Source organism: Anastrepha ludens, chromosome 3, assembly GCF_028408465.1.
Source record: "Anastrepha ludens isolate Willacy chromosome 3, idAnaLude1.1, whole genome shotgun sequence".
In the NCBI taxonomy this organism is placed as follows: domain Eukaryota; kingdom Metazoa; phylum Arthropoda; class Insecta; order Diptera; family Tephritidae; genus Anastrepha; species Anastrepha ludens.
The window spans coordinates 117,301,816-117,323,563 of record NC_071499.1 but is presented as its reverse complement, the minus strand read 5'-3'; the positions used below and the strand labels follow the sequence as shown (position 1 = coordinate 117,323,563).

Below are 21,748 nucleotides of genomic sequence, written 5' to 3'. Positions count from 1 at the left end.
GATAAAGTTCATACGCTTCCTCTTCCGCATCTCTTAAGATTCATGAATGAATCCAAAACTTAGCGAACGAGCGACCTGAAACCAATTTTCCGTCTTACCTTTCATACTGCATCTAACCTGACTTTCTATTTTTTCTGCTGTAAACTATCCGGTGTGCAAGGTTCTTCTTGACTGAGTGCTTGGACTTGTCCAATCTTCCCGGGAACTTTTTGCTCGAGGTCGTAGAATGAAACAGCTATATTGCATGGTAAAAGAGTCTAATTTTAGATATGCAAAACAAAAAGGCTGCACTTGCACTCCGAGGAATTCGAACGGGGCAAGTAAAGCGAACGGAGCAAACAAAACAAGAAGCAACAGCGCGGTAAGTGCAGCGAAAATGTGAAAATAAGAATATAAACTAGAAAAAAATTGTATGTAATAGTTTTGTAGAAAGCACTTCAATTGAAAAACTTTGCGTATTCGCACACCTCATAAACTCTACCCTCACTTAGAGAGCATATCCGGTCATTTTCATGTTGAAAAACAAACAATCGCTTAATTAAATTTCGATGAACAAATGCCTACGAATTTGTATACACAAGTTATCTACTCATAGATAGGCAGATATAAAACACAAGAATATAAAATTTTTTCTCCATTACTCACTTGAGCGTTTCCACTACATACTCGGGCAAGCCCTCAGTCTTCGATAGGCACAAGTAGCGTGTGCTCTGACGTCCGAAGAGTATATTATTTTCACGAAATAAATTCGCATCGGCATCTTGATCATAAGTACGATGGATGGGTGTGAAATTCTTTGGGCATCTAGAAAAAGAAAATTGTAAATGAGTTGCACATAAATGGGGTGTGGTAAAAAAGCATAGCACGAAAAAAAATATTAATAAATTATTGTAAAGAAAAATAAAATAAAAAAATAATTCAGCAGCGTTGTAATTGAAGCATGGGGAAAAAACTATCAGCAAACACGCGGCACGCAAACACGAGCTGCTTGAGTTGAAGCGCTGGGAATTAGTTCTTGGAAAGAACAAAAATGCAAGGCAAGCAAGTTGAGTGAAGTCGGTGGCGCAGGAACGGTGGTCTTGAAAGGAAATCGCCCTAATCAATTAACGCGCAAATGAATTGAGCAAGCAGAAGCAGATACGATTTTGCACCTGCTGTGCCACTGTTCTGCTCTATCCACAGACGAAAATTCCCCGATTTAGATATGTAATTTTTAATGAGTTGGAAAATCTCAGCACCTGAAATTTTTGATTAGTTAACATTGATTTAACAAGAAACCAGTCTAAATTCTCCATGCGGCACCATAGTAGGTGCGAGCCTGAGTGCGTTCGTAGCAGACGACCGGTTCAACATGACCTAATCTAATCTTATAGCAACCACTTCAATCTTCAGTTGTCCACCAGCAAAGACTATGCAATATTAGCTCTAGGCTATGTCAAGAGTTCATGAATAGATCAAAAATTGATTTTGGAATAGAACGAGAAGTATTTCACCAGCTACATTCCCTGGGAGTTGAGGTTAGGTTACATTAGATTGGCCGATCAGTATTGATCTAACATAGATCAGTAACTAGCTCTAATGATAATTTAAACGCTTAAGATGTTCTAGGATAGTGTCGAGTAGGTACACCAATTAATGGTGTACAATGCAGAAATTTAGTTACAAGTCGGAACTGGCAACACTGCGTCGATAGTAAATATATACGTACCTATAGGTACTATTCTGGAAAGAGGAGAACTTCTTTTAGTTTTAGCCAAAGTTTGTAAGCGATAGAACGCTTAGAATTGGTAGAAAAACCTTCTAAGAGAATATTTGAGTATTACACTAAGCCCATACCCGTAAAGTGAACAGTGGGGGCAAAGGGTGACGAGCACGTCGCGGCTGAAAGATTGTTGATAGTTTTTAGTCTACCATATATCTGCGGCATCATTCATCGTAAATATGTTCCTGCAAAAAACAGTGACGGCACAGTTCTACAAGTATGTTAGCGCACTGTAGCAGCTGCGGGCATGCCTTTTCCGTGTGCTTACCGACAATGCCCCGGAACGTTTCTTGTTCGTTGTGTAAAAGTTCTTAACAAAAAAAAAGTTTTCCAAAATTTGCGCACCCACCCACCCTATACTACTGATATCAGCTGTTGCTTTAGTTTACCCATCCTACAAGATGAAGTCATACTTCGATGGAGCTGGTGCAGGATGACAAGAAAGCTGTAATTGCTGTGCTAACTGGTTAATTTCAGAAGATTATTAAGGGAACTTGCTACAACTGAAGAGTTTAGTATTTCCTAAAGATAACTATACATCTCCCAAAAAATCATTTTATTCCTTGAAGAAATCTTAGAGACTTCCAGATCGCTGTAGTGGTTTTTCGCCCGCGATCTATGCATTTGGCATGGCATCTAAGCTGGTGAGCACGACGCAATTACCTACTTCTAAACTAACCTCCGTTTTCGACACCTCGATCGCGGCTATATCTCTAAGGTCAGTTATGATAATTTCGTACTGTAGCCAAGTGAATTCTTACTCGATCAGAGAACATCCTTAAAAATTGTCAAAGAAAGAAAGTAAAAAAATCCAAAGGAAACTGTAACGAGGGAAAAACTAATGGCCCATGCCAAAAGAAATTTCACGCTTTTTTGGGTTTTTTATATTCACCAGCCGAGAAAAAAGCCTGATCCAGCTAACATAGCCTCTGTATCTTTATTCGCTGCACTATATCTATGGCGTCGTAAAGCTCACACCGCTCATTGTTCCATCGCCTACGATACTCGCCTTCGCCAACGTGCAAAGGTTCAAAAATCTTCCGCAGAATCCTTATCTTAAGCACTCCAAGGGACGCTCCATCGGATATCGTCATCATCTAAGCGTCTGCGCCATACGTTAAGACGGGCATGATGAGAGCTTTATAGAGTGTTAGTTTTGTTTAGCATTGTTGGTAAAAGATATTCTTCGTTGGACAGGCAAAAAATTGCTTGTCAAAAATACTGACCTCGACAATGGTGTGCCCTGGACATGGCTAAACCCCATAAAGAACCCTTAGCGCAGCAAGTAATAAAGAGGAGACCCAACACTGCAAAATGTGATTGATTCAAAGACGGAGCTCATATAAATGTTTTTAAAGCTAAAAAGGTTTTTTTTTTTTAATTCATTTACTTATCTTTATTTGCATTTGCTGGACATTTCGCGCTATGTCAAATAAATTATTTTCTTCATTTGCACTGCACTATCGACCCACTGTATAAGTGCATTGCGTTCCTCAACGAAACCTATGCGTGTATGTATGTATATATTGTGTGCGTGTTACGCCAAAGTAAGAGGGGCAACTGCTACAAATAATACTTAGATAGGGAATTTCAAGAAAAATTCATGCATGCGGAAGCGTTGTGGGCTAATTATGCGACCGCAAGTACGAGTACCAGCAACACCGCCACAACCAATAAGAGCACCCAATGCAGCAACAATAATAGCATTAACCGCTATTTAGCTAAGAACTAGGAGCCCTCAAGTAGCAGCAGCAACAGCAGCAGCCACTTTCTTAGGCAATGCAATTGGCTAATGGCGGCACTTCTGCAAGTGCATTTTTCGCTTTAAGAATACAGCGGCAAGCACCCTGTGTTTGGACGCGTATATGCCCTGATCAACGCGTTTTTACTAGATAAAACATTGAGTGGGGAAGGTTTTTGATTTTTTTGTTGCTTTTTTATATATAAAAGTGGCTACGTACTTCTCATAATCCTCCACAATTTGCAGCGATGTGATGGGACGATTGTCGGGCAAAAAACTCATTATGGAATTGATGACATTCTTCTGTGTGGACAGTCCGCCGACCGAGTTGATGGCAGTGGGTGATGTGGTCACCGCCATGCCGCTCTGTATATGTTTGCTGGCTTTATTCATATTGTTGTTGCTATTACTGCAGCTGTTGTAGAGACGTTGCAACAGGTGGTGCGCTAGTGCGTTGGCTTAGAAGACGTAGAAGTATTGTCGCTCCTGCTCAAATAGTTGTTTGTGGATGTAACTTTTTTTAGCAGTTAGTTGATTCAATGCTTTTGTTGTTTTAGCGTAATCGTTGCTAGACCCATTGACTTTCACCACAAAACGTTTGACTGGCTATATGACTGGAATATTTTATTTCTTTGCACTTTGTTTTTTTTTTTTAATTCTTTATTTTTACTATTTTTATTCAATACGCTTTTAATGCCGATTTCGCGTTGCCACTGTGTTTTTTTTTTATTTTGTTCGGTGCTTCGCCTTCGTCTGTGTTCTCTGGCGCGTTAAAACATGGAATTTTTAATGCTAAAAGTACAAGAAGAAAAAGATAAATATGTTAATTAAACACTTTTTGCACAGCTTGAGTATAAAGTTACTAAAAAATGTTTGATGAATAGGACAGCAAGTTAATAATAGTGTTGTGCGTTACATTCTTGACTATGGGGTTTAGGTCGAGCTTCTCCTTCGAATCATTACTTGTTGATATTCGCCTACAAATGAGATACCAACAGTTCTATGGCGCCTTCAAACGACATATTACTTTTTAGTGGAGCCTTTCATGACAAAAATGCGCTCAGTGGTTTGACTTAATATTTACCTTAGAAAATTGTTAACGACGTGTCTACTGGTTGCCTATTTAATAAAATTTATATTAAGCATATCTAAAGATAAATGTTTTAGGTTAGGTTAGGTTATGGTGCTAGTCGGTCCGTATGACCAACTCACTTAGACCTTACAGGTCCTTTGTGATACCACTATGCGACACGGGAACCTTGTTTAGTTATCTTCATGAAAACATTTTGAGGCTCTTATGAAGCGCAGATTTGGTGTAATCCCCACGCCAAACAGTTCTGTAAGAGAATTGAAAAAGTGTTTACTTAGCCAACCTGCTCTGATTTTAGCTAAGGCTGGACAATTGCAAAGGAAGTGCTCAACTGTTTCTTCCTCATCTCTGCAACTTCTGCAATATTCATGAGAGCAAACTCATAGTCTCAAGGAATGCCTGCCAAATAGCCAATGACCGGTTAAACAAACCACGAATTTCGAGATATTGTCTCTTGAGAGACTAAGCATTTCCCTTGTCCTTTTCTTGTTTATTTGCGGTCATAGTAGAATTGCTGTTACACATGTATCTTCATCTCTCAATGACATATTGGCCTCTTGGATAATTTTGTTTTTCATTTAGTTTACTCGTCGCCATAGGTATCCCAATGATACTTTTGTCACTGAGCAGTTGAGGAGCTGTACCTTTCCTGGCTAGCTCATCGGCTTTACAATTTTCCTCAATATCTCTGTGCGCCGGAACCCAAATAAGGCTGACCGTGAATACGACGCTAATATCATTTAGGGCTGCCTGGTATTGCTGTGCAATCTTCGATCTTAGTATAGCCGCATTCATTGATTTAATGGCCGCCTGGCTATCAAAGAATATATTTATAGTTGTTTTTGTTACGGCATGCGTATTTAGATATGTAGCCACTTCTTTTATAGCTAGAACCTCTGCCTGATAAACACTGCAGTAGTCTGGTAGTCGAACGGATAGTTCCAGTTCTCATTCCTTCGAAAATACTCGTCGTACTTATCGTCTAGCTTGGAACTATCTGTATAAACATTTAATTCCCTCTTTCTCCATGGCCTTGCTGGCTGCCACTCCCTTATTGACGGTATACTCGTCTTGAAGAGCCTGTCGAAGGTGAGTCTAGGAATAGAGTAATCTATTTCTTTTTTGTGACCATTTAGAGACTGCAAAATAGAAGCGTGGCCAAACCACCGGCCTTTCCATAGCGCCATACTTTTGAGTCAGAGCGCCGGGGCGGCGGCCACGTGTTTCCCTATCAAATTTAGTGCAGGTAAATTGATTAGCACTTCCAGCGCTTTGTTCGGGGTAATCCTTAAAGCGCCAGAGATGCATAAAAAAGTTGTTTTCTGGACCTTACTCATGACTTTAGCGTAACTCGCTTTTTAAGCAGAGGGCCACCATACAAGTATTCCACTCATTAAGATTGGCCTAACTACAGAAGTATAGAGCCCATGCGTAATACGAGGTTTATTACAATATTAGGTTTCCACGTGAGTTTCTTGTCTAATATGAGTCCTGGGTACTTGACATTCTCTTTCAAAGGAATCTCTACACCATTAAAAATTAGCGGGGAGATTATAAGGAGCTTATGTTTCTTTGTCAAGAAAATTATTCCAGTTTTTGCGGGGTTTATACTGAGTCCCCTGCTCTCAGTCCAGCTTTTAAGTGTGGCCATGTTAGAGTGCAGAATATCCATAAGGGTGTTAGGTTATTTGCCTTTAACGGCAATTGGTAGGGCATCTGCTTAAGCAGTGACGTGGCAACCCCCTCTTTCCAGGGTCAGCAATAGGGAGTTTATCGCCAAAATCCAAAGAAGAGGAGAGAGGTCTTCACCTTGCGGAGTGCCTCTGCAAACCTGTCTGCTTAGAGTAGTGCTGCCAAATTTAGCCGTTATCCTTCTTTTGACGAGTATAGCTTCTATCAGGGCAAAATCGTGTAGATCAACTCCACAATCTTCTAAATAATCTACTATAGCGTTTGCATTTATGTTGTTGAAGGCTCTTTCTATATCTACGAAAGCAACCAATGCAAACTACTACAATACAAACAGCTATAATGTGCCCAAAAAATGATGTTTGTTTGCTTTATTAAAAAAATATTGAATGCGGAGCAGTCTTTAAGCGAGAAATTAATAGAAAAAAACACAAACTGTTTTAAAACAATAAACTTCATATCTTAATAAAAAATAAATAAATCAAAATAATTAAAAATAAAAAAATGCTGAGATAACAAAAATTAAAAATAGAATATAAAATAAGAGTCAGCAGGTTGTCTCTTGGTACTAAAACAACAATGACGGCTGATACCTGACGTCGCTAGGCTGGCTCATATGTCAATGTCAAAAGGCCATAAAAATTTTAATTCAAATAATTATAATGCAGTGAATCATCAAAATTATACAAAATAAAATCAGATGACAATAAAAAGCGTTATCAAAACGTTTGTTGACAGACATACACACACACATTTCCGCGCGAAAAAGAAGAGAAAATGACACTCGAAATGCCAGCATTTGAAAACCACCGAAAAAAACGCAGCGCTAAAAACACGCGCGGCATCTATACTCGCACAAGTATTCGTGTGCCATACCTGGGCGTACCTACACTTATGCAATTCCGCAGCTGACGCCGCGCCGCATTTCAACGTCAAGTGGCTGCGAGTGGCGCGAACGCTTTATTAGTCGATACTCATCAACTTAAATTTACACGTAATTTGATTTTTACGGTTGTGCGGGTTTTTACCTCTTTTTTTTGGTTTGGCGGCAGCTTTGCTTCATATTTGTTTACAGAAAGTTTTCGATAGAATCTCATCGAAAACAGGAGAGGCAATCAAGTCGAATATTTAAAGACTTAAGTGCATGCGGATATGTTGGTTGTACGGATATGGGTGCTAAAATGATGATTTTTGATTTTTAATTTTTCTTTTTCCTTTTGCGAGAGTACCGATCGATGTTAATTGAAGAAGCAAAGCAGTAAAAAAATTACAGCCGTAAGAAAAAACCAAAGCCACTCGACGCCTGAGCTTTTGAGAAAGTACCTAGAAATAGGTCGAAGCGGCGCAGAGAAAGCCCCAATTCAATGTGAACAACGAAGAAATAATAAAAATTAGTATTATTTAACAAACAAAGAACCTTTTCTTTTTAAATGAAAATATGCAGCTACTTGTAATCGTCACAGCTCTTTGGCGCGAGGCGAATACAGGAAGGCGTCGATTGAATTGCTCTCGGAGATCTCCTACCCGGTCATCGGCACCCTTCAGACTGCTGCTAAAGGTGAATTGCATGACTTATTTCTCAGGAAAGTACAAAAGAGATGGAGTTCCATTTATTTGTGTGTTCCATTTCGAAAACCCTTTCGCCCCAGTACGATAGACGTAGGACTCTGAAAGTTCTGGGGACTCCACGCCATTTAATTTCCAAATTCGTAACTGTGCTCACCGATCGGCACACACTCGGGAAAGCTAGGTTTACCATTTAATACCCATTGCAGAAATTGTGGGGACCTTTCAGATAAGTAGACTGTTGAGCATTTTCTCTGTAAATGTCCGGGTTTAGCAGCTAGACGATTAAGATCACTGGCTGCTCCTTTTTTCCGACAGCTTGGGGCAGTGCGCCAACCTAAATTCCATCAATCTTCTCTATTACATCAACAGCTCCGACTGGCTGCAGATATCTACCTGTTGAATGTCTCATAATGGCGCTTTAGTGCTACTTGGGTAGTGCCAGACTGGTACTTCAACCATTTCAACTACCTATGTACCTACAATACAGAGAAGTGGGCGCCAATGAAGCACACTCACTTTTAGTCGTGATATAAGTTCCACTCAAGCAGATTATTAAATCTCCCGCTTGCGTTTCTAATGTTGTGTAACTGCCACGAACGCAGAAGAAGTAGTTGGGTTTGTATATACAGGGTTGCCCATATTCGACGGACCCGACGGATTTCGATGACTCTTTGGGCCTATTCCAATCGACGAGGCTTGTCAGCAGGCAACAATATTTGCGCCAATTGAATCTTATACGGGAATAAATGCAAATCAATGCGGATAAATCGTTGTAAACTGGTCCGAGCAATGCCCAACTGCTGAGAACGGTGATTTTGGGATGTCCTTGGCGACGCCTTGGTCGGTTTTGATTTGGCCTCTTTGGATTAGAAAGAGCATCACCAGTCGAAAACCTTTCGTACAAACGTTTAATTGTGTTCTTAGAAAGCACACTTTTCACATTATTTAATTTTTTATACGCACGTTGAGTTTTCACAATTGACTTCTTTTTTTGAATGTAAATTTCAACAATTTGGGAGCGCTCGCGTGGCGTGTACTGGTTCATGGTAAAAATTTGCTTGGGCTGACGCTTCCAGCGCGGTATGTCATTAAGCGATCTGACGTCTCTGTCAAAAGATACAGGGTTGCCAGATGGGTCCGTCGAATATTGGCAACCCTGCGGTCATATGAGCTCCGAATGCTTCAGATCTGAATGTGTTTGGCGCCTTCCAATTATCTACTTGGAATTTGCAAGCATTACACACAACTTTTGAAAGCTTCTCTCTTGAGTTCAGTCATGGCAAGCTACGAGGAGCCGTGGAGATTTTATTGCAGCTTGGTTGTCAGAGTATATAATTATAGACCGCATAAAGATGGGATAAGGGAGAAGAAAATATATTTTTTGATATTTCTACAGTGGTCGAACATCTTAACCGCTCATAACATCATAACGAAATTAAATTTTTATTTGAAGCTTTGGGAAAAATATTTTGCGGACTGTTTTACTAACAATCCATGGAATAAGACAAATAATTTTTGAACTCAGTTCGCCCCTTAAGCCAATTGTGGTAGCCTTTTTTTTTGTTTTGAAGGAGGAGGTTTAAATAAAACTATCAGAAACAAAGGTGCCGTTACACAAATGATATGTGGAATCATCTGGGTATAATTTTGATGTCCAACATAAGAGAGGAAGATGCATGAGAGAAGGAGGAATTTTCATGGATAAATCACCCCACATCTGCACTTGCAGATTCCTAACATCAGGCAGGAAAATGCATGAGAGGAGGAATTTTCATGGGTAAATCACCCCACATCTGCACTCTCAGATTTCCAACATCAGAGAGGAAAATGCATGAGAAAAGGAGGAATTTTCATGGGTAAATAAGCTCACATCTGCACTTACAGCTCCACTCTCAGATTCCCAAGATTAGGGAGAAAGTTGCATGTGAGAAGGAAGACTTTTCATGGGCAAATCACGTCACAGTAAATGGTTCATCAAAATCCAATCCGGAATGATGAGAGTCTTCAACGAATTGCAACTGAAAACAACGTGAATAAGCGAAATAATTTAAATAAATTGAAATGTAAAACCTTGAAAGACAAGCTTAATAAGTTTATTTGGTTCAATCGATTTGTGAATCCTATTTAAAATGATTTGATACGAATTTCGTCAAAGTAATTAGCTGTTCGTTTCTTTTTTCATTCACCAAATTAGTAGTAATCTTATCTCTTTCAGCTATGCCACTAAAGCTTTAAGAGTTGTATAACCTGCAAGCTTTGATCATTCGAACTGAATGGGCTTAACTCTTGGAGCTCACCTTTACCTATGCTTCTAATTCGACCCTGCTGGACTTTATTTTAGTTAGATGAAATTTTGAGAAAAGTTTAAATTTAATTCCGTAATATGAAAATATTTTAACTGCACAATTTGGCTTGTTCGTTAAATTTCTGTACTTACTTTAGACTGTAGTTTTTTTTGTAGTCGAGACAACTAGCAAAAACAATACTCAGACACAATTAAGTCCATTGTACTGCACTCGAATTCTCTTTTAATTTTCTTTAAATCTGAGTTGATCTTGTGGTGTCAAGGAGCCAAGGTGGTCGCTTCTTAACACATCAGTGCCAAAGACCTCAAGCCCGATTCGAGCGAAGGCGGGGCAGACGCATAGGAAGTGGTCCGGCGTCTCATCCTCCTCTTCGCAAACTCGGCAAAGTATACTGTCTGAGATGCCTACCTTTTCCAGGTGCTTCATCGTCTAGTGTTAGATAGTGGTCCGTCATTAGTTCTGCTTAATGACAGAAGGATTTGCGACAATCTCAGTCTGCCAAGCTCGCTTGTGGGTTGTAGTAACCCATTTGCTAACTGCTTTGATGGCTGCAGAAGGGAGTGGCAGAGCCCCTCCTAGCTAAGGAGTCAGAGGTCTCGTTACCCACGAGTCAGTGTGTTGTAGTCCTGATAAGGTCCTCCTGACCCCCACGTGAGAGAATCTGCTCATCCAGACCACTGATGTATAGGTTATAGTCTTATTATAACTGTGTAGATCCATAGAATCTTGCTAGGAGAAAGACCCCACCTTTTCCCAAAGACACCTTTGCACTGCCAGAAAGCTGTCAGTGCTTTGGGTGCCTTTGTTTCAATTTGTAACTTCCAAAGAAATTTACTATCGAGGATTACTCCAAGATATTTTGTTTCTGTGGATAGCTGGATTGTGCCTCCTATTCGCCTAGGCCGAACTAGACTATCAAGCTTCTTCCTTCTGGTAAAGGGGACAATACCAGTTTGGGGTTTGCCGATAGCCCATTAGCACAGCACCAAGTGTTAATCATATCCAGAATTTTCTGCACTTTTCTACAGAAGTTCATAAACGAAGGGCCCGTTAACAAACATTCAACGTCGTACTGCAAGTTACTAAATAAAAATTCAAACTGTTCCACAGTTCTTTCTACTCAACTTATTCCAAAAATCACCACAAAAAATACCTAAAGTTTTTCGCACTTATGAAACTCAAATCGCAGCTTAACGAACGCAAACAAGCAGTGCAAAAACTACACTTTGTTGTCTGCAGCAAAGACAAACAAGAAAATCGCTGAGCCAATGGGAAAAACCAAACGGAAATTATGGCAAATCACTGGCACAACAAAGAGACAAACAAAACTCGAAACAAGTTCGGCCTGAGAGGGTGGAGTGATGGCGAGACGAGTTTATAAGTAAATAAGAAACGAACAAAGGGAATGAAATGCAGTGAAATTAGGGAAAGGGACATGTCGAAAGACGAATAAGCTCGGATAAGTGGCTGGGTTGATAAGGGCAATGTGCTGGTGTGCTGGACGTCGCGTGGCTGCTGCCAACGACTGATTGAGCTGCTGACTGCTGTCTGCTACTACGAAGAGAGTTTAAAGCTACAAACATACAAACAAATTTACATCTGATTGAGTGGCGCGGAACAAAAAAAAGTTCAAAGTTTACCAAAGCAGCACACAAAGCTAAATGGAATACAAAATTGCACACGAGCCGGAGGACGTGTCAGAGTTAGCGAGAGTCAGCAGTCATAGACGCAGCAGACAGCAACTAGTTCGTAGCGGCGGGCACATTAATGGGGATGTGCTGCACGCGTCACTCGCTGGGCGTGAGAGGTTGACGTTTTTTTTTTTTTGCTTTGTTGGCATTTTTCTTTGTATTTGTTTTTGTGTTTGTTTGCATCAATAATAGAGCAAAGTGCAAATGTTGGCAGGGGCAGCTAACTTGACGACTGCGTGCATTGTCGGTTGGTCGACTGTTTGTATGCCTGACTGACGCTGTTCAAAGTTGTGCTGTGTTGCCGCCGCTGCTATTGCCATGGTGTAGCACTCGTAGAAACGCACGCATTTTATGAAGAGTTAGCATTTTGAGTCAATTGCTGCAATGACCTCTAGTGGACGCGCGCATCACCAGAGCTGTGATGGTCTATGGTGCTGCTATGCTGACATGAATTCATATTTTGCAAGCACATGCTTAAAATGTATGTACACAGGCGGGCAGGCGTAATTTACCATTAAACTTTTTAAAAGCAAATTAATTTTCTCATGATTTTTGTACAATACTTTATTTTTTAACCTTTTTTAACAATACAAGAGGGTGAGCCTTGAAAAAATTGGCTCATGAACGGTTTTTTTTTTTTGTTACTGTTAGCACTGCCCATCAGTTGCTGCCAGATATTCAGGCGTCTGCGCCATTTTGAGTACTTTTCGGAAAAAAATCGCAATTTTTTCGATAAGCCATTCTTAAAAGTATATGGAACGTGTAGTGAAAAATCTTTCTCCCCTCGCAAAAAAAAAGATCTAAACAACTGAAGTTAGTACCTAAATTAGAGTACTGAGTAATGAACGAACGCCTTAATGCACTGTGATCCACTTACTTATTGCGTTGAGCAATACAGAGAAAGCTTTGAGATGGTATTTCTCTAGAGTAGACATCCAATGAAATACCTTTCTTCGCTCACGAAAAACCTTTCTTTCTCACAAACAAGGACGAGTTGTATCGAAATTGTGCGTCTCGTGATTTCAAAAGCAGAATATCGAGATGATTACATGATTTTAATAGACAGACAAGAACTCTTCAAGTGCTCCGTTTCCTCTATTGTAAGCTGTGTTTCACAATCATAAGACACCCCTAATTTTTCAAAGTATTTTAATTTATAGATTTCAGAGGAAAATATAAATTTTACACATCGATTAAAGTAACAAAAGTTATCTGCTTCATTACAGAATTTAAAACTTTCTTAATACATTAAGAAAATTTTTAGCAAAAACGTATTTCCAGGCGTTTCAAAATGATAAGACACTATTTAATTAAAGGGGAACGCCACTGTGAAAATTCAAAAAAATCGATTTTTTCTGCCTTAATTGCCGCTTTAAGCTCGTTGGTGTTGTCAAATTAGCGATTGTTGGCGTAAGTACTTCTGACTAATATTACCCAAATGTTTTCTATTGGGTTTAGATCCGGAGGACACGCCGGGCAGTCCATAGTTTCTATGGAACAATCGGTCAAATGCTGCCTTGTTTCCCTGCTTACGTTGATTCAGGCGTTGTCTTGCTGAAAAACGAAGGGCACTTCCCAATTATCTTGAATAAAAGGAAGGAGTCTATTTTCCAAAACGTTTTTGTAGTAACCACTATTCATTCGCGATGATGTAATCTGTATATCAAGAGTTGCTTTAGATGTAAATCCACCCCGAACCATTACAGAACCTGCACCGAAGTTGCGCTTGGTAAATAAGAGGGGGCTCTTGCGAAAATCTTTCCAATAGTTTAAAAAACCATCGGGCCCATCAAAGTTCCACTTTTTTTCATCCGAAAATATAACCTTTTTAAAAAGTAATATGAAATTGGGCAACAATAAAAATATCGCAAATATCTTATTGTGGCCCAGTTGGTGTCTAGGTGTTTTTCTGCAAACTGAAGACTCGCTTGTATCGTGGCAAAAGATGGGGTTCTTTTCTTATTTTTGAAAATTTTAAATGATTGCACTTCTATAATGTGCGCCAAACTGTTTTTTTTGAAACCTTATTTTGAACAACAGCGGCCAAGTTAGTTGGCGCAATGCTTAGTCGAATTAGAAGCTTTTCTTATGATTGCTCGCTGTTCTCGACTTGATAGTGATAATTTTCTTCCAACGGGCTTCAAAATGATGTAATTCTCAATTAATTTGCAATTAATTTTCCACGCTCCTCTTGTGATGATGTTGAACCCCTCGGCATTTTAGGTTAAATTGAATAAAATCATAAGTAAAGTCATCCAAAACAAAAAGTCAACACCTTCTATCTCTTCAGAAGCTCATTTTCGACGAGTGTCTTATCATTATGAAACGCCGAAAAAACTAGCAAAAGTGCAGCTTCTTGGAAAAAGATAACAGGTCTACAAAATAGAGTGAGCTTTCGCACCAGAAACAACTGTTAAAATGACGCGAAATAAATCTTCTCCGTGAAGTAAAAGCGAGCTTATGGTAGTTCAAAAATTGTATACCAGAGGTGTCTTATGATTATGAAACGCACCTCTTGTAATATCCCAAACGTTCCTAAGCCGTATTGCAAACTTTCCTAAGACGGCTATGAAAAAATCAGATTGTTAAACAAAGTCTGCGATGTTAATTTAATAGAACTTCATTTTTTTATTCAATTCCGAGAATTCTAATTTTGACTTTTTTCACACATTTTAAAGCTTAAAAATAAAATTTATAAAAATTAAAAAATCTATTAAATTGTAGTACTAAGTTAAATGTATGTGACCGCTAGTGTATGTGCGCAATAAGAAACTTTCTTTATTTGTCAATAAAAGCCGAGAGAGTAAGAGGAGTGAAAACTGGAAATGCAAAAAAGGTAAATGAAGAAAGAAGAATAAATAAATAAATTAAAAATTCAACATTCGGGCAATCTACGCAATCGGAAAACAACTTATTCACATAATAAAAAAGGAAAGAAAAAATAATAAATAAATAAATCAACGCCCGTTTTGTTACGTTTCACCTTACAAGGGGCGAGTATAGGATTAGTAAGATGATCTTCAATTCTGTTAACTCTGACTAAGATGATTTTCAATTCTATTAACTCTGTTTTTATTGACTAAATATCTAAAATTGTGAAAGCCAGCGATAGTTCCTTAAAAAAGTTAGGATAATACCAATATTTTAAGCTGCCTGTTGCTTGACCCCTCAGCTATCGTAATATTACTTTTATTTCATTTGGAATTTTAATAAGCATTCATGAGGTCAATCAAAAGTGTACATTTATTAAAAACATTTACTCTTTATTATGCATCCAATACAACTCCACATAAATCGAAGCCCTCGAAAAGAAACCTTTTGATTTTAAGAATCTCCTTCAAAAGAGTATACAAAAATCACACCCAACTGTTCAAGTATTAAGAGCAACAATACAATAATTTTCTACTTGATTTAGGTCAATTGTGTATATAAACTTTACATTGGTGTGGTCACACACTCTCACACACTCACACACACACACACCTTTTGAATTGTTTTTGATAAGCTTGCTGTGTTGCACATCGCGGCAAAAGAAATATGCGGAGAATCGAAACACAAAATGAAAGTGGGGAAAATTAGAAATTGAGAGGGAAATAGTGGCGCTTTATACACATATTATATGTCGTTGAAGCTAATCCATACTCGTATGTACATGATTGTATACGTATAGATTACTACTATAGTTCATAGGTATTTTAGTGCACTAATTTGCACCAATAACATTTTTACACCATAAGGGGATTCGTTTTAAATTACCACCTGTATCTCTTGCTTATTCAATCTGTCGCTAATGAGTTTACGTGCAGTGTTCAGTGATGCTAATGTCTGGATAGGGGGTTTGATGGGGCTTATTGATAGGTAGGTGAAAAGTATTTATTATTCGCATGCTCCGGTATGCAACTGTTTAAGGGGCTATACAACAAGTTATGTGTGTGTGTGCTGCCTAACACAAAATGTTATGTTAACAGCGATTGATGTAAGAAACTTAAATTCATGTTATTCTTAGGCGCAGCCAAGTTGTTAGGTGCTGGAATAGTGCATTTCCCCTTCATATTTTCTGTAATAAACAAAGTATTTGAAATTAACTTACGAGCAAACGAAAAAATGTAAACTTTTCTTTACCTAGCTGGGTCATAGATCTGTTGTAAGCACACCTTATATATAAACAAAAATCTTTCTTCTTGTTTCTGTTAAATCCGCTGCGTTGAAAACGCTTGATATTTCGGAAACTTCACAGAGCTCCTAACAGTAGTCAAGTTTTTGGTGAAATAGGTTAGAGTAAATGCAGGTATTGTGGTATAGGCGGGTAATGTGGTATACCAGCTTTATTCGAAAACTAAAGACGTGGAAATAACGGGACCAAGTTAGGTATTTCGGCATTCTCAGAATCTTAAGAAAGCGTGATTTGATTTGTGTTTTGCAAGGCATACAGTGAGTCAGTTGTAAAAAAATCGCGTGGTCGTGTGGTTGGCATTTTTTGTGCTCAGTGGAAAATTTCTGGCAAATTAAAATCCTGTGCTTTAAACTGCATTTATTCATCGGGAAGTAATAAGTGAGTTTAATACTAGTGAAGCATATAAGCAATATTTTTGTATATTTGGTCGATATTTAATTATTCAAAATTAATTTGTTCAAACTCTAATGCGGCTATTGTGGTATAGGTAAAGGCGGCTAAAGTGGTATAGTGTACCATATTACCCTCACGATCAAAAAAATGCCGAAGAAAGGTGAAATACGAAAATGGAAAGCAGAGGATATGAAAAAAGCTATCCAAGCGGTTAGAAATAGTGAAATGGGTATTCTCTTGGCTTCCAAGACATTTAGTGACCCCCCTACCACTCTGCAGAGCATGTCAAGAAGCGAGAAATCCATTGAGGAGCTGTTGACAACTAAACTTGGCCGGGCTCCGATTTTAACAACGGAAATTGAAAATGACTTAGTTAAATATTTACTAGAAATGGAGTCAAGGTACTGGGGACTAACACGCGCAGACGTGCGGTAATTGTGTTATCAAATTGCCACAAGAAACAACATTCCCAATAAGTTCTCCGTTATTAAAGAGTGCGCTGGCAAGGATTGGCTAAAAGGCTTCTGTAACCGACACTGAAATGTTCTGAGTTTTCGAAAGCCAACTGGAACAAACGTCGACCGTGCACGTGGTTTTCTCTCGAGAAAATGTTGATATATTTTTCAAATTGCTGGAACAAGAAAACGCAAAACATAATTTTCCGCGAACTCGTATCTGGAACGTTGACAAAACCGGAATATCAGTAGTTCCTTCCCAGCAGGCACAAATAATCGCTCGGAAAGGAAAAAAAAACAGATTGGAACAATGACTTCAGCTGAGCGAGGATCGCTTGTTACAGTCATCACTTGCATGAGCGCAGGAGATGGTTTCGTTCCACCATTTTTAATCTTTCCACGAAAAAACCATAATCCTCTTCTAACGAAAGACGCTGGATGGGTTCAGATTCCCATCTTCACGAAATGATTCAGGGATTTTTTAAGAGTAACGAAACCATCTCCGTCTGAACCTCTGCTTCTTATATTAGATGGGCATTATAGCCACACACGCAATATAGAAGTTATTGATCTAGCTCGCGAGCACAATGTGACTATACTTTCTTTGCCACCCCATTCAACACACAAACTTCAACCGTTGGATAAGGCTTTTATGGGACCTTTTAAGAAGTACTATAATGACGAAATAAGACGATTTATGCGTGAACAGGGCAGAAAAGTTACACATTTTGATATCGCAGGACTATTTACACTAAGGCTTATTTGAGGGTTCAAACTGGACAAATTGCACGGAGATTTATCCGTTTGACAAACATATTTTCACAGATGCAGATTTTATAGCTGGGAACTCATCATCATCAGGTACAATTCAGTTTTAAATATAAAAAATCTTGCTAGATATATTGTCGTCTCAGAGGATCCAGTTGAAACTATAAATTCAACGACAAAAGAAACCCCAGGCGCATCAACCATGGAAATTTAGCCTGAAATTCGTAAGTTTCGCAATAAAATCCATGGAAATTTTAGGAACGCTATTTAATTTGTTTATAGAAGCAATCACAAGCCGAGGACTCGTTACTCCTTGGGAAATATCTCCACCACCAAAGCTAAGAGTTCCTCCACCTAATCGGAAAGGCCGGAAAACAAAGGCAACTGTTTTAACAACTTCGCCTTATAAGTGTAATTTGTTACAGAGCATTGAAAGCATTAACAGAAAACGCAGTGCTCCGGTTAATCCATCCCCAAAACCCTCTAATAAAAAAAAATATTTCTACCAAATCGTTTGTTGACTCGCATTCAAGTGACAGTGAAGAGGAGTTTCCAGATGTTCCACCAACAAAAGAATCCTCTTGCAACTACTGTGGCAAAATTTATGGGGAGGTTATAGTAATGAAGCCTTGGACCTCTTGTCTGCAATGCGAACAAATTTGGGCCCACGAAAAGTTTATTCCCAATCGAAGTGCTATCTTTCTTTGCGATTCTTGTAAGCAATACTCTTACAAATGTTATGAATTTTATTTTTGCACTTTTTGTCAATGGAAGTTTAAAATATTTTTGTAAAGTCAAAAGTAACTGACTTATTATTAAAGGCATCATATGCGGGTAATGTGGTATACTATACCACATTACCAGAATAAGGTATACCACATTACCCGCCAATTTCTTCAAGGGCTTGTTTCCGTCTTTTGCAGTACTTTCTTAAATATTTCTGAAACTCGCGGCTCTACGGCTTTTGAAGCTAAGTTTATTTGAACTTAATAACGGTAGCATATTGTTGATAAATTTTCATTCAAATCAAATAAAATTTAACGATTTTATAGACGAAAATAAAATGGGTATACCACAATACCCGCAGTTACTCTATACAACTACGGGATATATACAAACGTATGAATTTTTGTACTGCATCCAGCTGCATGAATTTGAAGTTCTTCTACATACTAACAACCGGCTTACCTAAATACTAACAACCGCATTTTTTTACTTTGTTAATTAGGTCAAGTTTTGTGTTTCTTAAAAAAAAAAAGATATTTGAATCGCGTTAGTTTTCTAATTTTGTAATCTTATATGAACTTCTAAAACTACATCGGTAAAACTTTTGCAAATCGAAGCTACCTTCAACAATTTATGAAATTCAAACGCGCTTCGTCACAAGGACGAGCAGAATATTTAATGAGTTTATATGTATGTAAATAGGTACGTATATATACATACATATGTATGCATGTATGTATGTATACGACGTTTGTTCATAAAATTGTTTACCTTCCCGGCCAACGCGCATTTCGTTTTTGATTCCCGATTTCTTTCTTTGGTTATTTTAATATACAAAAACATACCTCCACCATATGTTGACATTATTAGCTATTTTGCGTTTTTACCTGTTATCATAAAAAATTGTCGAAGAATTTTTATTTTTTGGCCATGCAAAGCCATACTCTTATCTTACACATTATAGTCATCGGCCTTAGCCCCTTGCGACTTGTATCTAGCAAGCGCTTTAACAGTGGGTTCTACTTTACCGGAAGGAAAGGACTAACCGAAATTATAACTATAACCTTATCAGGACTGTCACTCCAGCAGCATTCCCCAAACATTTATTTTTAATAAAATAATAGGTGAAGTGAATAGTTTATGATGTCTCTATTCATTCCTATTTCTTTCTCTGATACTTTTCTCCTTTCCCCCTTGACTATCTACCCTCTTTCCAGAGCTCTAAATACAATAGGCTTTTAGCCTGAGTGTTTTAGAAACTACCAAATCTCTTGGAGCTCTTTGGCGCGACCAATTCAAATTTCAATAGTTTATAAGAATAATTTATACACAAAAACCTATTTAGGGCCAGTTTACCAGGGCAAAATTATTTACTATTTTTTGAAACTCTCAATTTCGGGGGTTTAAACTGAGTTTAAGAATTCAGCATAGTTAAGTTTGCACTGAAAAAAACTGTCTCTTTAAATTACAACTAAAATTTGCTTAGTTCTTCACAAAGCTACAGCTACCGATTAACTTGAACTTCATTTCGCGCCCTAACACCCAAGATGCCAAAACAGCAGATTTATGTATGTATGTATGTTCATACCTATGTATGCACTTGTGTAGGCGGCACACTGTACGTGATTATTTAACAAAATTATGTACTCGTATATGGCTTCTTTGACACTCTATTCATTCTGTTGCAGACGCAAATCTTAACCCAGTTGCATGAAAATATAACCAAATGGTCGGACGGTCGTTTAGCAAAGTAAGCAGCGTTGGGAACATGAAATACCTGTTTAGAACAATGAAAACACACTCTTAAAAGAACGCCAGAGATAGAAAAATTGAGAAAAGCTCGCCACTAGAGACAGGCAGCTTCAATAGAACACGGACCGACCGTAGAAACAGAAGATTGCTTTGAACGCCATATTCCAATGATGTGCACAAGCACTTTTTTTGTTGTAAATATAGCAATTGTGTAATCAACAACACTCACACTCAAAAGCGCAAAAGGCAAATTATTTAATATAAAAACTGCTTGTTCTCTATTAACAAAAACACAAAAGCACGTACTGCAATTTTCCTTATTTATAGCGAATGCCGCTTGGGCGTCGTTAGCGCCGATTGAGGTCGCTTTGGAGAAAGGTAAGTAAAGATGATGCGATGGAAATGTATAGTCTTCGCTGTGTCGACTTGCAGCGTTTCTGTAGGTCTTCTTTCCTTTACTTAACTGCCGCAAGCGTTCTTTATTTATTTATTTTCTTGTATTTGATAAAACGACGCCTCCTCACTCCTGTTTGGCGTTGGCAGCTTTTAAGTACTTGAGCACTTGAGTCTTTGATATTATTGTTAAAGCGTGAAAAATGTAGAAGCTTTATATGTCAAACTTAGTTTATGCTTTCGCCGTCTCAATCAATTACTATAAAATATTCCTTTTATTAAATTTTTTTTGTATTTTTTTCTTTTGATCTCACAGCTTCCTTTGCACTGCACGTCGTCGTGTAATTTATTTCATTTTAAATTCGTTTCGCTTGATTAAGCACCACACTTCACTTTTATTTTTAGCCACTTTGCTTTTCATTTATACGATTTCGACATTTGCTTTGTGACCACAAAAAATTTAATTCTTTTTATAACTATTTGGAAATTTTCAAAATCAAATGCGCTAAATACACCGACACGTTATACTAACAACACAACCATTTCCAACCAACTAAAATCTTCGCCGATGGAATTGAATACAAACGCGTTGCCAACAGTTGTGAAGATTGTTGCAAAAAGGAAATCGTCAAGAAATAAAGAAAATGTCAAATACGCGAGACAAATGTCAGACAGCCGGCAAAGAAGTTAGGTATATACAAGGTGGATTTAATAAGGTGACAGCATTCACCCAGCTGAATTTATCGCCGTAGGTATGGCTTACGTCAAAATGATATGCTTTGTTTGTATGTATTGGTATGTTTACATTCGTATGTTTACATTTGCTTGCTGATTTTGACATGATGCTTGCACCAAACGCAACAACAAATACATATAGGGTTTTACTTATATGTGTTTGCTGTCACCTGTAATAAATTCGCCTTGGGTATATATATCTGCAACCGGTATTTGCATATTTATGCGGTTCGGAGTATAAATAGAAAACCCTTTAAAGCGAATTGTTTTTGTTATTTTATAGTGATACAATTTAAGCATAATGTATAGTATAAGTTAAGGCTCATTTAAAGCTGGCAAAAGTGCAGCAAAAATAAAAATGGTCTGTACTTTGTTGTGCTTGAGTGCTATAGACAGCGACGAAATAAAAAGTAAGCAAATTTTTGACTATTAAGAGAACACAAAATAGAAAAAATGCATCACTGCTTCGAAACTTAAAAATAATGGTGCTCACTCTCACCAACC

At 38.2% G+C, this 21,748-nt stretch overlaps 1 protein-coding gene across 2 annotated transcripts in view; it reads right to left on the bottom strand.

Moving 5' to 3' along the window:
• Window positions 1–21,088, bottom strand: part of LOC128858875 (multivesicular body subunit 12A) — a 48,073-nt gene extending 26,985 nt beyond the window's left edge. Inside the window, exons 1-3 of one of the 2 annotated variants that reach the window (XM_054095420.1) lie at window positions 20,423–21,088; window positions 3,724–4,295; window positions 646–804 (exon numbers count right to left, since the gene is read on the bottom strand). In XM_054095420.1, the coding sequence (XP_053951395.1) occupies window positions 646–804; window positions 3,724–3,896 (332 nt within the window). In that variant the 5' untranslated portion in view covers window positions 3,897–4,295; window positions 20,423–21,088. Of the gene's footprint in view, window positions 1–645; window positions 805–3,723; window positions 4,296–20,345 lie in introns of both variants that reach the window. The other variant, XM_054095421.1, reaches the window with a different exon arrangement.
• Between the last annotated feature and the right edge of the window lie 660 nt (window positions 21,089–21,748).